The following is a 17,865-nucleotide window of genomic DNA, read 5'->3' on the forward strand; positions in this document are numbered from 1 at the left end:
TTTTCCATAAATTTTCATTACACATATAATGAATTTTTAAAACTTGAAGACCATGCTATCTTCCGACCTATAATCCTCCTTATAATTCCATGAGTCTTCATTCAAACTTTTTGTTCTTTTCAAAAGTCTCAAAATAACAATTCAAGTATATAAAATAAAAACCAATCATCCTTCCTAAAAAATATTACACAACAAGCAGCTTTTCACTTATGTTTTTTCTACTTTTTTAACACAACTGATTTCATAACTTTTTATCCTTCCCAACAGATAACCTAACAACATTCAACATCACACCAGTTCACGAATTCCCCAGGCTTCTAAAAGCATTCTATGTATTACTCATATGTTTTTTCCTGTAGTAGAATAAAACGTATATAAAAAAAAATCATAATCTACTCAACATCAACTAATACACTATTCTTTAACTTCGCATATTTATTATAAATCACACAATTATTTAATATTATCTACACATTCTTAATATATGCAAAAGTATGATTTCAATTATGTACTCCACTCCCTTTACATTTATAACATAATTTTGATCTTATATTACAATTAACCTTTTTAGTCAAGTACATTTTTTGTCTCATTATTTGTAATAATTATTTAATGTTTTTTTTATTCAATATAGTCTTAATATTTAGTAAAAGAGTGAATATAATTTATTTTATTCAATGAGAGTGTTAATGCTATCTGAGGATGATACATAATAATACATCTGTGTTTTCAACCAGAGAAAAAATGTCTCATCATCTATAGTTAACCGTTTTCCGATATAAAGAACTATACTGATCTATTTTAATAAATATTATGAGTTAAAAGAAATTGAACAAAAAAACAAAAAATATTAAACCTAACTTCTTCTTTTTTATCTCATTTTCCATAGATTTAAGGTATTTAAGCTTTGAAAGATATGAAGGGTGCAGAAACTCCTCAAACATTGTTTTAAATCTCAAAACTAGTCTCGTTCATGTTTTATTTTAGATAAAAATACGATAGGAAGGAGTAATTTGGTTATTAGAATTACCAATGTAATATAAATTATGAATATTATTATTATTTATGGATAAGATTAGTTTTTGGTATTATTATGTAGTCTTGTTTGATTTAATTGAATGACATAAGTTTAAAAAATCTAAGAGATGTATTTGATTTGATGGTATAAAAAAAAGGAATGAAGTATGTAGAGAAATATGGGTGTGAAATAGATAGCAGAAATTAAGAAAGAAAAAGGAGAGATTGAAGAGGAAAGAGGAATAAAGGAATATGAAAGAACAGTAATAGAGTGTAGTAGTGTAGTACTAACTAGCCCCAAATCGTTACGAATATTAGTCATGCGTTCCGGTTGTGGTTGGTTGGGGGTTGTGCTACATCCCATCTCCCACCACGCCAACATTTATTTCATGTTCAGACCCTGCAAATACCCACCCCATTTTCTATCAGCTTTTCCTCAAATCCCCTTTCGACACGTGCCCACCTGGTCCCACCACCCAAAAGATATTTCACGTGACCCAGGATTCTGCACGATGCCTCCATCCCACGTCATCCAACTGGGCCCACCCCTCTTTCTCCCTCTCCTTCAATGTCTTTCTCCTCTGCACTTCACCCGTCGTTTTCAGAGCCACTCTGCTATATAAACACCCATTCAAACCCTTCCATTATTATTCTTACTACTACTCTACTGCTACTACCAAACCAAAACTCCTCCTCTTCTTCCTCTCTTCACCCATATAAACAACAACCATTCACCATGCCCTGGTCTTATTCTTCCCCCTATGTGCCTCCGCAACACCACTCTAACTACATTCCACCTTCCTCCGATCATCCCGCACAAAACGGATTTCCCCGTGCTGCCGCTCCCCGTCCTCTACCCTGGCATCGCGGTGGCGCCGGCGGCCGTGCTGCCTCCGCCGGTCGTGGATTCTCTCGCCCCCGTGACCCTTCTCACCGGAACTCACGTTTCCCCGCGGAGGAACAAGAAAATGGCGACGCTATCAACTTTGACGCGTACGACTCGGTCCCCGTGGAGGCGAGTGGGAAGGACGTGCCTCCGCCGGTGAACGTCTTCGACGATACGGACTTGGACGAAGGGTTGAAGAGGAATATCAAGCGATGCAAGTACGTGAAACCCACGCCCGTTCAGCGTCACGCGATTCCCATAGCTACCGCGGGCCGCGACCTCATGGCGTGTGCACAGACCGGGTCGGGGAAAACGGCGGCGTTTTGCTTTCCCATCATATCCGGGATTTTGAAGGGTCGCTCCTCTCCTGGGTTTTCGCCTGTATCTCGTGGTGTCGCTGTTGCATACCCCACTGCGCTTATTTTGTCTCCTACAAGGGAGTTGTCTTGCCAGGTTTCTTTATTTTGCTGTCCGCTCTACTACGATATTAGGTTTTGTTATTTAAAACATGGATGAATAGTAAAAACTGCTCAAATATTCTATTTTCCTTTTATTGTGTATTTTAAATGTATGTTTTTTTGTTAGATACGCGATGAGGCCAACAAATTTGCATTTCAAACTGGAGTGAAGGTTGTTGTTGCCTATGGTGGGTCTCCTATAATTCAGCAGGTGTGTTTTTTGACATGCATGTACCCCTGTACAAAGTTGGTGTTTTTAAATGTAAATTCAGTTATTGATTGTGCATTTCATTGTTTAAAAATGGTAAAAGCTGCGCCTTTTGGAGAAGGGGGTTGACATATTAGTTGCCACTCCTGGGCGTTTGGTGGATATTATTGAGAGAGAAAGGGTTTCGTTGGAGAGGATTAAGTACCTTGCATTAGACGAAGCTGATCGTATGCTGGATATGGGTTTCGAGCGTCAAATACGCAAGATTGTGGAGAAAATGCACATGCCACCGCCAGGTATCAGACAGACATTGTTGTTTAGTGCAACCTTCCCTAATGATATACAGGTATGAAAATTATTGGGTTGCCCTGCTTTAATATTTGTTTATATTCGTAGTGGTGCGTTTTTCATGCTTCATTGTAATATTTTATTACCGTTTCTTGTTAAGTCCTTTTGATGTAGCATTTCATTGATGACTCAGAAACTAGCTTCGGACTTTTTGTCGGACTACATATTCCTGTCTGTTGGGAGAGTAGGATCGAGCACTGAACTCATTGTGCAGAAGATTGAGCTTGTACAGGATACAGACAAAAGAGACAAACTTGTTGATCATCTTTGTGGCCAAAAGGTGCATGGGACCAATGGGAAGGTAATAAGTGTCTATGCTCGTTTGTCAATTGGTTTGTCAATTGGTTTTTTGGATAATTGATTTAATTGTCTGTTTCCTGCATCGCAGCATGCTTTGACTCTTGTATTTGTTGAAACAAAAAGAGGAGCAGATGCTTTAGAAAGCTGGTTATCGAAAAGTGGCTTTCCAGCTATTGCCATACACGGTGACAAAGTTCAAATGGTTAGCTATTCTGCCTTCTATTTTATTCTCTGGTGCTTGAGATCTGTGTCTTTTTTTTGCCATTTCCCAATGGGTTTTGGTTTTATTGGTAATGAATTACTCCAAACTGAGTGTTAATGAAGCGAATTAGGAACGTTGTACCCAATAAACACGTAACATCCTTTTCCTTTCTTCAATAAAATAGATAACGTTGTACAGTCTCAACACCCTTCCATGCATATTAGTGTAGTTTGTTCTGTTCTTTACAGTTTTCAGCTCTCGAGCATTAATTTTATTCCATGTTTTTCTTGGTAACATATTATTCACTGAATGGTTCTTGTTTCGTTGTTTAGGAGAGGGAACGTGCTTTAAGATCATTTAAGTCTGGACACATTCCTATTTTGGTTGCAACCGATGTTGCTTCGAGGGGATTGGATATCCCGCATGTGGCTCATGTCATAAACTTTGACTTGCCCAGAGACATAGATGACTATGTGCACAGAATTGGACGAACAGGCCGTGCAGGCAAATCTGGTTTAGCCACTGCTTTCTTCAGCGACAAGAACAGTCCAATGGCAAAGGCTCTTGTTGGACTCTTGCAGGAGGCAAACCAAGAAGTTCCTTCTTGGCTCAGCCAGTTTGCAGAGTGTTCCTCCTCAGGTGGCCGTGGTCGTGGTTATGGATCACAGCGTTACAGCAGTGGTAGCTATGGCGGTCGTGATTTTCGAAATCCATCTGAACCTGAGGTGCAAAGCTACAACTGCTACGGTTCTCACGGCAATGCAGATAATGCTGTGGAATCTTTTAGTACAACCTCATACGTTGATACCTCGTACGACATGCAAAACTCCCTTGTAGAAACCTCTTTTGACAATTTGAATATAAGCTGCAATTATGATGAAGGTGATGTTAACTCTGTTGAACTATGTGGAGGAGGTGTTGCGGTTGGTGAAGAGGGGCCTAGTGGTTATGCATCTATTGTTCCCACTGGATGGGACTAGACTTGTATAGTTGGTAGTGGAATGTTTTTTTTTTGTTTGAGGGTTGGCGTTTGAGCATCAAATATATAATCTCCATACTATAGTGATATTAGTGAAGTTGGTAGCCACTTAGGTAGCAAACATTCCTGGTTCCGAATTATGCCATACTTTTTTGTGCACCCTCTAGTCATAATACAATAGATGATTATGGATGTAATTTGTTTTGCTTATTGACCACTCAGGACTTATTTAATCATTAAATGTTGATTGACTTTTCTATAACTCATTTACTATTGTTACTATATTCAATTTATTTGGTCAAATGCATTTTTTTTTATATCAGTAAAATCCCTACTATGTAATTTGATAATGTTTTTAATATTTAATTCGACATTTTGCTCATCTATAATTTTTAATGGTCCGAGTAATTAGACAGTGTTAATATTTTGAAGTTAATAGTTTCTTGGTCTAAATGCTATTATTTATTGAGGGAAGGTTTGAATTTAAAAGATGATGCTAGTAGTGACAAATGTTTCTTTTTAAATTATAAGGACCCTTTAATTTGAAAACTAGAATGAGATGTTATTTATTATTACTAAAGTTGTGTGTCATTTAAAATTCAATACAAAAATATTGAAATTGACTTTTAATTCCCTTTTTATTTTTTGTTTATATTTGTATAAACTTGGAGAGTTAAAAACAGAATAATCTTTATTGAGGTAATTGAAAATAATTTTAATATTTTGATATAAGCCAAGAAAATTAAGAAAATATTAAAAATATTACTAATATACTGTGGATGTTAACATCTGCTGTCTCTTATAATATAAAAAAAAAAACAATAATTTATTGATTATTATTGAAAGAAGTAACTGTCGTGCATATTATTATTACATAATTATTTGAAAGTGGCTCCTACCCTGTATTTAAATCGGTTAATTTAATTTGTAATAAATATTATTACCAGTAAACAATCTATAGTTATTATATAAATTGGTTACGAAAAATGTTATTATGAAGATTTAATTTGTAGTAAAGATTTTAATTACCAGCAAACAGTCTGCAGCCTTTTCACTTTGAAAGTATGTCTTCTTAATTATAAGAAGTTTAAAAGGTTTTAGTCCAGTTTTCTGACTTTTACTATTTTTTCAAAATATTCTTTAGTGTTTAATACAGTGACTTATATTTAAAATAAAGAGATAAAATATAAGTACAGATTACAGTCTAGAAATATTTTATTTTACTTTTTTGGTATATTTCTATTATAGTTTATTTTAATCCTTACCTCATTCTCATCAAAGACCTTTGTGCCTATAATAATTTTGTAGACGTTAGACAAATTTTATATTTGATTCATTTTTTATATAATACACTAATTTTCATAGTATTTTTCTAACTTTCTAAATTATAAAAAATACTAATTGAAATTTTAATAATGAAACAACTTCTACAATGCTCATCTATATATATAAAGCGATTCTTTTTTATGTTCATCATCCAATTTTACCGTTTGAATAATTTTTAAATCAAAATAATTATTTTTTTCATCTATACTTATATATAAAAATAAATAGTATTTATCTTTTCAGTATCCATATTTACTTTCTAATTTTATTCTTAAAATAAAATACTTTGTAAATTAAAGTAATTAGTTTTTCAATTTTTTAAGTGACCGTTTCTTTAAATTTATTTATTTTAATTGCCTATATTTTTTTAACTTTACTATTTTTAAAAGAAATAAAATCATTTATATTTAATCTACACTATTATATAAGGAGAATTCATTTTTTTACATATATTTTGTTTCAAGTTTACCTAATTGTTTATCAATTTTATCCTTTTAAGATACCGTTTTTTAAATTTAAGTGTGCTTTTTTTTAAATTCAACCATTTTTTTTAAATTAAAAGAACTATTTATAATGAAATATAATCTATAAAATAAATAAAAACTATCTACAATAAAATTATATAAAAAACATTTACATTTACTTTTATAGTTATAATTTTATTATATTTTGTAATTACTAAAAAAAATAACAACAGATGCACATGTTCACTAGTGTAATTAATTATTATACATTTTGCATTATTGCAACATAGGTGATCAATGGCAGATCCTTACCGATAATTTGAGGGAAATCAAAATAATATACTAAAAAAAGTTATAATTTTAAAGTTGTATTTGATATCCACTTCATTTTAAATAAGATTTTTTAATTTTATTCCACAATATTATCATATTTGAAAATTTATTTTCTCATGTTCTAAATAATTAATATCAGATTATTCATTTCTAACTTTTTGAACCTTGAGAAAGACTTTTCTAATTGAACAATCGGATATTTAGCATGTTTTCTAGGAAGTTGAATCTACTTTTAATCTTCACCAATCACTTTCTTTTATTATTTAAAAAATATAAATTTATTTATTTATTTTTCGTCAATATATATTTTTAAAAAAATAAAAATAAAAAATAATTGATCATAATATAATAAAAAATTTATCAACATAATTATTAAAAGAAAACTTTGATAACTGGCCCACAACTAAAAGTTAGAAATAAAAAGACATAAAATTTATTATTTTTTCTTTTATATTGATAATAAAAAAATAAATAAAAACTCGTGTCATAAACAAATAAATAATATTAAACTAATATTTCATTATCAAGATAAAAGAAAAATATTTTTTTTTAAGAATATAAGAAAATATTTGAAAAATGAGAACTAGAACAGTGAATACATGTCTATTTTTTTTTTCAAAAAATAATATTAGTGAAAAATCAATACAATAGATAAAAACTCAATAGATAATGAAAAAAATAAAAAACTATATTCTATTTAATTTTATATTTTTTTATTTATTAACATTAAATGTTATTATTTATAAAATAAATAAAAAACATACTTAATTTAATCATCATCACTTATCATTTTTCAATATAAGCTATGTATAATTTAAAATTTTTAAAACTTTTTAATATATAAAATTTAAAAAATTTTAGGAGGGCAATGATAGCTCTGTCGTCGAAAAGATCCGCTGATCTAAATTTGAAATAAAAATATCAACTTTATATTTTTTATTTCTGGTAATTTTAATATTTACAAATTATATAATATTACATAAATTTCTAAATAATTGCATTTCAATATAATTTAACATATTTAATCGGACATTTTTTTATTTTGTTAATATTTTTACTAAAACCAGATCGATTCAGAAATAAAAAATTGAAGCAAATAATACCAAATTAGTATTTCGGAAAACCTAATTTCTTTTTTAGTTAAAGAAAAATATTCCAAAGTAAATTGCATACTTTAAATTTTGTTTAAATGAGCAGTGTATAAATATATATATTATTTTCTGTTTATACACAAAATAATCCAAATTAAAACAATAAATTGCTTTCTTATAAGATTTTATTTTTAACTGAACGTATCATTTACATCAAAATAATTTTATGGATCGTACTATTTTTATGAAATTTAACTTCAGTTCTCCTTTTTAAGAAAATAAAAATAAATTGAACTGATTTTCTTATAACTTTTTAAGTGATTAATACAAGTTTTCAAATAATTTAAATAATATCTATGCATATTTTTTTCTAATTTGTTTAAATAAACATATTAGCGAATGATATAATAAAGTATTGTTTAATAGTTTAAAAATTAAATTGTGAAAGGGACCTGTAATGAATTTTGGACTGAAAGAACGAGGGATAGTGAAAAAGTGAAAAAGTGAAAAAAAGAGAGAGAAAGATATATCTAAAAAATAAATAAATATACTTATATAAAAAAATTAATTAAATACTTAAAAATGTTTTAATATGGAAGAAATAATTTCATTAGGAATACACGAACAATTCAAATGTTCTATATATGGCAAACACTAAAAATTAATATAGACCAATATGAATTTATATATCAAAGGATATTGAACAATTAAAATATCATTTCATATTAAATATATTTTGTTATAGACTAACATCTAATACAATGTCTAAAACTTTGTTTTACTAGCGAATCTAAGAGAAATGATAAGAATAAATTCATTATAAATCAAGCTGCATATCTACTCATGTTATTGTATGTAAAAACTTACAAATGAATCATATTGATTATTTGACTTCAACTGATATTTTTCATCTCTTTTATCAGTCACAACACGTTTAACCAAGTTTATCCTTAATTTTTCTTCAACCTCATAAAGCATTTCAAACCACTATATCATACTAATATTTAACAAAAGTAAATCATAATTACTATATACATCTCTTCAGAGATTTCATCCACAAATAGTGTCATAAGATATAAAAATCAATAACAAAAATAACTACTTTTCCTTACCTGTAATGACTATAGTCAAATCAAATTTTCCAAAGTTCAAAACTCAAAATTTAAACACCTAAAGAAAGTTATCCAAATATAATTGAATCTTTGTATATAGTAAAACATGTTAAGAGAATCAATCTTTTTAATTGATCCCACTAAAATTAATGACAAAATTGTAGAAAACGTAAGAGAAGAAGAAATCTATAGAGTAAATAAAAATTGAAAACTTTGTCCTCAATTAGTGTGAGTTGCATTCAAAACCAAAGAGATGAGAACTGAAAGTGAAAATTTAGAGAGAATGGAGAGGAAGTATGTCAAACTATATTTACAACCTTTTTTACATCAGTTTAAAACGCAAAGAAGAAAGAAAGTGAATCCCATACCTTTTTCTTTATTTATTTTCAAATTAGTGGATCTAAATACATACTACTTTATACACTAATTAGGGATTAACACTAAAATCTTTAAATAATTTATTGTTGTTGTTGCATTCGTACTATTGTGCGTATCGATAATTATATTTTAACCTACTTTTTTTGACTTATTTTTAACTCATCACTTTTATCACTTTTAGATCATCACATCACATCATTATAAAAATTAAAATAAATGATTTAAGAGTAATGAGAGTGATTGGTTAAAAGTGAATCAAAAAATATGGGTTAAAATATTTATTTGCATATTTCATAAAGGCATCGGCACTGGGATAAAACTACAATTAACTTTACATGTCAAAGATTCATACTTCTGTTCTTTAAATAATTTAATGTTATTTTCAGAAACATATGCGTAAAACTATACAAAAATTTGTATATTATGCGTCAATAAACTTTATATTTTAAAAACAATTTATTATCTATTAAAATAAAATAAGGTTACAAAAGTATTAATCATTTTTTAATATCAATGATTTGAATAAAAGTCTTCAATTCAATAAAAAAAATTGAGTATAAAAATTAATACTGTGAGCTGAGAATTTGGTTCCTAATGTAATAAATAAATATTTTTTCCTAAGAAGAAAATGAAGACAGGTTTAAGGAAACACCCTGGTTGAAATGGTGAAAGTGACATGCAGGGAAAAGCAAAATCTGCAAAACAAAAATTTTCCCAATTCCAAAACTCTTAGTTTCAATCTTGTTCATCTTCAACAAGTATCCTCTTGCAAGCTTCATAGCACATGAAAGAAATGCCAGCAGCAGGAACCAATTTTAAGCAGCTTGGTCCCAAACCTCGATAAAGACCTGCAGCTCCTTCCTTTTCAAGTATACTAATCAGGGCATGAAGCACGTTACCGTAATGTCTTCCATTCAGAGCCCCTGCTTGCATATGCTTACGAGCCACCTCAAGTGGAAATGTTGCACTGCTTGAAAATGCACCAGCAGCTGATCCAATTACAAGAGTCATCACATTCCCTATCTCCTCCTTACCAAAAATTTTCTTGTACCCTTTTCTGAGTGTGTCATATGCAAAATAGTTTGTTGCAGCATAAGGAATCACACCGATTAGACTAGGAGTGAGGCCCCTGTACAGTTCTGCAGGACCTTCCTCTCCAATGATTCTCACAAATGCATCCACCATGTTCTTGTACACTCCTCTCTGCAATTTTTTGGAGTATTGCCATAAATTTACATCAGTTCAGAGCAAGATAAGATAATCAGAGAGGTGTGAGTGCGTACCTGGACTGTAAGACGAGTTTTGAGGAGTTCAAGAGGGTATGTACATAGGGTAGAGCTAACACCAGCAACAGCACCTGCAATTGATGAGGGAGGAAATGGAATCTTTGGCTGTTCACCAGGTTTTGGAGATAGTTGCTTCTTGACAGTGTCATACGCAAATAACTGCATGTTCCACAAGATGTCAATAGCTCATGTGTGTAACGAATTTAGATTACAAAATCCACTGATGGACTCCTAGTTTTCAAGTGATGAATAATATGCAAATTACAAACCCCTTAGATAAATATGCATACTAATCAAACATTTGAAGAAAAGAAAAAGGACAATTCCGAACATGTTTACTCACCTCAATGGCCTTGCTAGGCGCAACTCGGATGATGTTCACGAAATTGCCTCTGAACAAGCCCTTCCATCCATCGGTCTCCATAATAGATTGAAACACTTGAAGTGAAGTGTGTCCACAGCTCCCCACCATCAAATGGGTCCTTATGGTCTCCAACGGTGCCACGGCTGTTCTTGACACTGCACCAGCAATTGCCCCACTCATCAACCTCCTCAATGATGGATTCCCAATCTTAAATTTCAATTTAAACGCCTTCCTCTTCTTTTCCTTCCTCGTACCATGGCCTTCTTCATCAACTTCAACTGCACCGCCACTCAATAACCCTTCAGAACCCGAGCTTCGAAGACCAGCTTCAGGCATTAAAACATATTTCGAAGAAGAATAGACCATGGATGGTTTGGTGCCACTTTCTCTGGTAGTGGCAGCAGGAGGATTTGGTGAAATCCCAAAACCGAATCCTGCTTGACCAACGCTTGCAAAGAAGCTAGTGGGACGAACTTTACCCTCAAGAGAATCCCATTCAAACTTGATTCCGGAACTAAATATTAGATCTTTGTTACCTAATTCAACACCTTGCACTTGCAACCTACCTCTACCCATGAATCCTTGTTTTCAATACAGATATACGGAACTGCTTCTCTCTTTAAAGTTTAAGCTTTGAAAGTATCACAAGGAAAGAGATGATTAAGAAGAAATGGGCATGCAAGAATATGCGAATTTGAGATGTTACACCAAGTAGCTGAGAACGAGTAATTCAATTCAACAAGAACAACGAAGACCAAGCCACACAAGATATCGAATAAAGGAATGAAGGTGAATTTTCGTTGGGTGGAGAATTTTGTCTAACGGAAGCTACAAATTCAGTCTATATCTATGAATCGGCTATGCAGATAAAGAAGGGAAGAGAGGTGTAATTTGCAAGAGAGGTATAATTTGCAAAGCTATACTTAACTCGTCTGTGTGACAGCCGATGCAAATTATGAATATTTCTTGCTGAATAAACTGAATTATCCAATTATTTTCTCCTGCTGAATTAAGGTCTTCATCGGCCACACAAGTTGGATAAAACTTATGTAATTAGAAGACAAAACACTCGCGAGTCACCACCTATATTTGTCCCAAAGGAATCTGCAAAAATATATTTGGTCTCATGCGCAGCACATACTAGTTTATGCACGTAAGGGCCCTTTGGTCTTAAGCCCCAAAAGCAAATGACATGTGACGCTTGAGAAAAAGTGTTATCTTCAAGAACTTTAAATATCCACTGCTGGTTCTCTGGCTCTGAGGACTCTTGCTCGGGAATTCTAAACAGAATATACGGAGTGAATGTGTCTGCTGCATGCAATGCATTGTTAGTCGTTAATTTGATAAATTAAAAGAATTCTGTGAATTAAAAGATCTAATTTAATTTTACATAGATGGTAAATAAAGAGGATATCAACCAATGAAACTAGTCTACAAAACTTGAAACCAGTAAACCGAGTTTCCAATAACTCTACAAAACTTGTTTTACTAAAATCTAAACTATTTCCCTTTCGCCTTGCCTTTCTTGAAATTTCCCTTTTTAAAAGACTTTTTCTCGGTTTTCAATTTCTTGTCAGCTGGTGAAGCCTTCCCATTCTCGCTCCTTCGCTTCTTTTCTTTCTTCACGTTGTGCATTGTGACGGCCTAGAATTCAGAGAGCACGATTTTTACAAAAAATTGTTAATAAAATTGGTAAAATTTGAAATCCATTTCACTGAAAGACTCTACTGTACCTTTTCAACATTCAATATGTTATGAGAATGCTTGGAGATGATCTTGTTCAATATTTTTTCAGTTTGCTCCCTCTCTTGTGATCCTATCCCGGTTCCTTCCACCACTGGCAGGAACTAGATGAAAACAAAACTACGGAAGTTAATAAGTCAATTTAGTTAACAATGTGTGCTTCTACGTATAACAATTTACATGGCTAAGACAAGCAGTTATCTGAGAGTATACAGTGCACAACCTTCCGATATTTTCCTTCATGTTTTGCAGGCTTTTCACCAGGCAATTTCTTGTCAAATTTCCCACCACTGGCTGTTGCAGTTGCTGCAATTCCTGCTACATTACCTAGTTCATCCTTTGTAACTTTCTTTGGTGCTGCCTGAGTTCCGGTTATAGGCAAAGCTGTAGCTGCCAACTGAACATGGCTGCATAATAATTTGTTCAGATTTCATCACAATAAAGAAATAATGAAGATATATATTCAAGAAAACAAGAAACACCAGGTCAAAGCTCTACGACAAACAAGTCAAAAGTTGACACATTGTTTAGGCAGGGCAGTTGTCACTAGATCACTCAATTGCTCCTAAAGCTGGGGAAATTACCACATGCCATGAAAGTCAGACAAATGAAGTTGAGATGCCACCATAGCGGAAAGATTTTCTATTAAGAACATCATATAGAACAAGTAAATGTAATTCGGGCATTGGAGCATGTACGGCCATCATATTTCGGGTCGACTTGTGCATATTATCTAGTTTTACCTTTTTCTATTTCAGCACCCACACTCTAATCCAGTACCTCAAAAAAATTTAAATGGGTCTCGCTAATAATTTCATTTTATCAATAGAAATATTGAACAAGGTTATGAAAATGAAAAGTACAAAATTATTAAGTTTTAAATTTTTTTAAAAATAAAAACTGACATGGTCTCACTCAAAAAATTAAGCAACTGGTGCGTATTGAAATAAAGGTACAAAGGAGGCTCTTCTTTGGCACAGGTGCTTAAGTTAAAGGAAGGAGTTAACCACCTCCCAATGCAAAGAATTGCCTAACAAATAAAAATAAATAAATAAAAAATCACTAGTGTATTCATGACAGTAGCATAAATATGAATTGTTTCTATCATTTGGATTTTGTTAAGTTTAGCATCAGAAACTTCAGTAAAAACTTTGTGAATGAGAAAAGAAAGTGGGCAATGGCTGAGTGAAAGGCCAAGGTCCATGATCCATGAAATAAATTATGCACACAATTATAAGCCGATGATGTATACTATAATAAACAGTAACAAATTGAATTCCCATGCTACGAACAAAATCTTCAACGTTAATTGGACAACGTTATGTTACAAACCTTGGTAAGGCACCAAATTTAGCAGCTTCTTTCAAGTTCTGTAGTCGATTTTTATCTTGTTTTTCAATTCTTTTCTTCTTATTTTCTCTTCTTTTGGCAAAAGGATCCTCTTCTGGATCTGAAAAATGTTACAATATCATTATTGATATGCAAAACATATAGTTCTGATCAGTGTCGAAAGGAATCCCAGTAAAATGTGAATTACAAGTTTGTATTCATGAAAATACAAAAATGTTAAAAGTCAACAGAATAATAACATTAAACATCAGCAGTCTAAATAAACATCACATGTGATTTGAAATATAGGTATATAAATACTACCTAACTTCCAGACTTCACATGAAAGAATTGTCATAACCAAAAATGACAACGTGCCAAAATATGGTAGGAAAGTAAAATCCTCAAAATTTTGAAATCTTAACTGATGGGTATTCCATCAAATAGATGTCTGGTTTAATGCTTTGGTAACCCACAGTGTCAGATATATGTTTTCATTAAACATTGAGCATGCCCTGATATATCTAATTGTTTCCATTTTACAATCTGGATTTTCTAAAAGGTCAATGGTGGTCTGGTTCAGATTTTTTCTCAAAAGAACAGTTTCGAGTACGCAAACCTTATGCAGGTCTGCCATGAATCATCCTATCTTAAAATTTTATCATATTCTGAACACATTGTAGTGGTTCTGTTTGTGCCCAAAAGTGATAACGTAAAGTAGAGTGTCTACGGTCTACACCTTATTCATGACCATTAAAGACACACGGTAGCACTTCACAAGGAAAGAGATGTTCGATTCTTTACCATCAGTTTCTTTTGCCTCGATGATAGGTATTGCATCTTCATCATTTGCGCGATCATACCCATATCTGCGTTTCCAGGTTCCTGATTGTTCATCGTACACAATCTTGTCTTTCTTCCGGTTCTGTATGCCTGCATAATAACACAGGATAAAATTCATCGGTTCAACTAGCAAAAATTAGAGAGCACTAAACCTAAACACAGACTAAGTAAACAGCATTAAGATAATTTGAGGGTCACATGGGCAGCATGAATAGACAAACCTTTCTTTTTGGCAAAAACTTCCCATTTAGTAGGAGGCTTAGGTTTTGGCAGCTGAAAGCATCACAAAAAATTATGAGCCAGTGTTTTGAAAAATTGGACATAATAAAAATACTGGAAGCAAAGAACCGACGAAGGAATCAGTAAAATTGCAAAGCAGACACGTATATGAAAGAAGAGGCTTTGGAAAGTTGCAATACAATAGGAATAAGGATTAGGGTTACGAGCATCAAAGTAAAAAGTAACAATTAGTAGAATTTATAACCTTTGGATTTAAAAAAAGAATAAAGATTGGAGTGTGGGATTACATGTTTTTCTCTTGGCAATTTAGTTAGTGGCGGCGGCAAGTTGACTAGGGGGCCATCTACATCTTCAGTCGATGGTAATGTGAAGAGGGCATCTGCGATAGCTTGAACCAAGTGAGTGCCTTTCAGCAAACACTGCTTGACGAGGTCCTCCCTGTGTTCAATTAAAGTAAGCAAGGCAGTTTCAAAAACGAAAATAACAAAAAACCCTGAAGAAGAAGAAGAATACAGTACCTGGAAAGAGGTGGTTGAGAGGGGAAGGTGTGATTGGAGTCGAAAGCCATGAGGTGGCCGAGGTCCACATCGAACTTGTGCTGTTTCTCACCCTCAATCTCCATCTCCATCACCTTCAACTTCAACAAATGAAACCAATATCAAACCTCAGCGGCGTCGGACAAAGTGGGTAAGGACTTAAGGGCTTGTGATATGTTGTGAGAGTGAAGAAAATAGAGAAAGCAAAAGAAAAAAAGGGTTTTGGTGGTTTTGTAAGCAAGCTCTTCTAACAAAATTATCAGTAATAGTAATTTCAATACTATATCTTCAACAACCAATCTTATTTCAATATTTAGAGATTATAGCTTCTTTTATTCTTTGAGAAACAACAACAGTTATCACACGAATCAAACAAATATTGCACATACAATTATTCTTTTTCTGTTGTAATCTATCTTTGTTTTATTTCTTTAATAAAACATTTTTTCTCATACAAAATAATTCTAAAAACTAATTGTATCATATGTAAAATTTCATATATATGCATATGTATACAAAATTTTATTTATCTCCAACAGATAACTATATATATATATATATAACTATATATATATATATAAATATATACTAATTTTGTTAGATTTGTCTAAATATTTTATTTGTATATAATTATATTTTATTACAATTTTATAATAATATAATGAATAAAATAAAATATAAATTATTAATAATATTAATATGTGTATGATACAATATGTGTATCGAATCGTATATGATATGTTGATATGTTTATTTTGAAAATAATATGACACGATACGTGATATATACATATTAAAAATATACGAAAATTCTTAAAAACATGATAAATATATGATTATTATTGTGTGTATCTAAATTAAAATCAAATGTATAAACATTCTTAACATACAAAATTACAAATTATTGTCATCATAAAAGTATTACTAGTTTTCACATTAGATACTTCATTTGTAAGTATGATAAAGTATCATATAAAGTATCGGATATCAATATGTGTCAGACACAAATATCTTATACAAATTAAGGTGTGTGTGCATCATAATATTAAAATATAACAATAATAATAATAATAATAATAATATTAATAATAACAACTAGTTATATATCATTTTCACATGATTTACACAAACTATACTTTATTTTAATCATCAATTTTTTCAATTAAAATAATTGTTTAACTTATCATATTTGTCACATCACTCACGAACTCTCAAAACTTAATCTTCAAATTATTTCATTTATCCCTTCAAATCCTTTAATCCAAACAACACCACAATCATCTTTCCGTCCTTCCAAATCCTTTCACTCATCTGAAATCATATTTCCAATTCAAACACACCCTCAGGGTATGTTCTTTTGGAAGAAATAATTTGAGAGAGGAATAAATTGAAATGATTAAAGGGTAAAGTTGATGTTGTTTCTTTAAAAGGAGTTAATCACATGCTAATCCTCTCTTTTCAATATACATGAGTAGTAAATCTTTCAAAAAGAACACAATGTTACTTTCCGTAGTCAAAAATAAACACATGGTAAGTTTTACTTTCCTTTTTTGTCAAACTAAATTAATTTAAGGTAAAGGCTTGGTACTAGTTAATAGATTTGATTAACTAAATAAATTTTTGTGAAAAGAAACAAATTTTCATGAACTATATAAATGATAATTTATATAATATGAAATATCACATATAGATATGTTTGCTTTAATTTATCAAAACATAAACATATCAATTTAATAAAAAATGTTAAATATTTTATAAGTAAAGTTATCAATTAAAGATTGTTAGTTTTTTTAATAAAGGGTCTTTAAATGTATAACATTAGTGAAACATTAACCCAACACACACAATATTAGTAAGATTCTAGGTTAGAGATTGCGTTAATTCCTTATGTGAGTTGAGCTCATGTTTCAGTGTTGTTCTTTAGTTATCATTTGTTTTTGAAAAACCCAACAAAGATATATGGAAATTAATTATTTTTGTTCATTATTATTGTTTTTATGATTTCAACTTTGTTATATTTATAATTACAGATCAAATTTGTAATACAATCTTTCTCTTATATATGAGTTTGACTCATGTCTCATCGATATTATATCTTTCTAGTTATAGATCATTGATTACAGGTAAATAAAAAAAGATAACATATACATAAAATATAATAAAAATCATAAAATATTCTAAAAGGACATTTATTCATATGTGGAGGTTAGATAATAAATTTTAAGTCTATAATATTAGGTTAAATTATTCAATTGGTCCCAAATTTCGTATGAAAATTTGAATTTGGTCCCTCAATTTGAAAAAGTGTTAAATAGGTCCCTAATTTTGATAAGTTGTCTCAATGAAGCCCCTTTCGTTAAAATGACAGAAACGGCGTTAAGAGCACAGTGACGTGGAAATGGTAGACGGAACTGAACAGTGAA

At 31.3% G+C, this 17,865-nt stretch overlaps 3 protein-coding genes across 3 annotated transcripts; 1 reads left to right on the top strand and 2 right to left on the bottom strand.

Moving 5' to 3' along the window:
• The first annotated feature begins 1,626 nt into the window (after positions 1-1,626).
• Positions 1,627-4,642, top strand: LOC114176949 (DEAD-box ATP-dependent RNA helicase 52B-like). The gene is made up of 6 exons (XM_028062153.1): positions 1,627-2,356; positions 2,489-2,572; positions 2,673-2,915; positions 3,051-3,218; positions 3,306-3,419; positions 3,752-4,642. Exons 1-6 carry the CDS (start codon positions 1,754-1,756, stop codon positions 4,397-4,399), a joined length of 1,860 nt encoding a protein of 619 aa, XP_027917954.1. The 5' UTR covers positions 1,627-1,753; the 3' UTR covers positions 4,400-4,642.
• A 5,001-nt stretch (positions 4,643-9,643) lies between these two features.
• Positions 9,644-11,958, bottom strand: LOC114179965 (adenine nucleotide transporter BT1, chloroplastic/mitochondrial-like). Its single transcript, XM_028066484.1, has 3 exons — positions 10,732-11,958; positions 10,386-10,547; positions 9,644-10,305 (listed from the first exon to the last, which is right to left on the bottom strand). Exons 1-3 carry the CDS (start codon positions 11,326-11,328, stop codon positions 9,838-9,840), a joined length of 1,227 nt encoding a protein of 408 aa, XP_027922285.1. The 5' UTR covers positions 11,329-11,958; the 3' UTR covers positions 9,644-9,837.
• A 133-nt stretch (positions 11,959-12,091) lies between these two features.
• Positions 12,092-15,682, bottom strand: LOC114179966 (ribosome biogenesis regulatory protein homolog). The gene is made up of 8 exons (XM_028066485.1): positions 15,426-15,682; positions 15,195-15,345; positions 14,889-14,940; positions 14,629-14,757; positions 13,828-13,945; positions 12,719-12,902; positions 12,486-12,599; positions 12,092-12,396 (listed from the first exon to the last, which is right to left on the bottom strand). Exons 1-8 carry the CDS (start codon positions 15,533-15,535, stop codon positions 12,253-12,255), a joined length of 1,002 nt encoding a protein of 333 aa, XP_027922286.1. The 5' UTR covers positions 15,536-15,682; the 3' UTR covers positions 12,092-12,252.
• Positions 15,683-17,865: the final 2,183 nt, after the last annotated feature.

Source organism: Vigna unguiculata, chromosome 3 (assembly GCF_004118075.2).
Source record: "Vigna unguiculata cultivar IT97K-499-35 chromosome 3, ASM411807v1, whole genome shotgun sequence".
In the NCBI taxonomy this organism is placed as follows: Eukaryota; Viridiplantae; Streptophyta; class Magnoliopsida; order Fabales; family Fabaceae; genus Vigna; species Vigna unguiculata.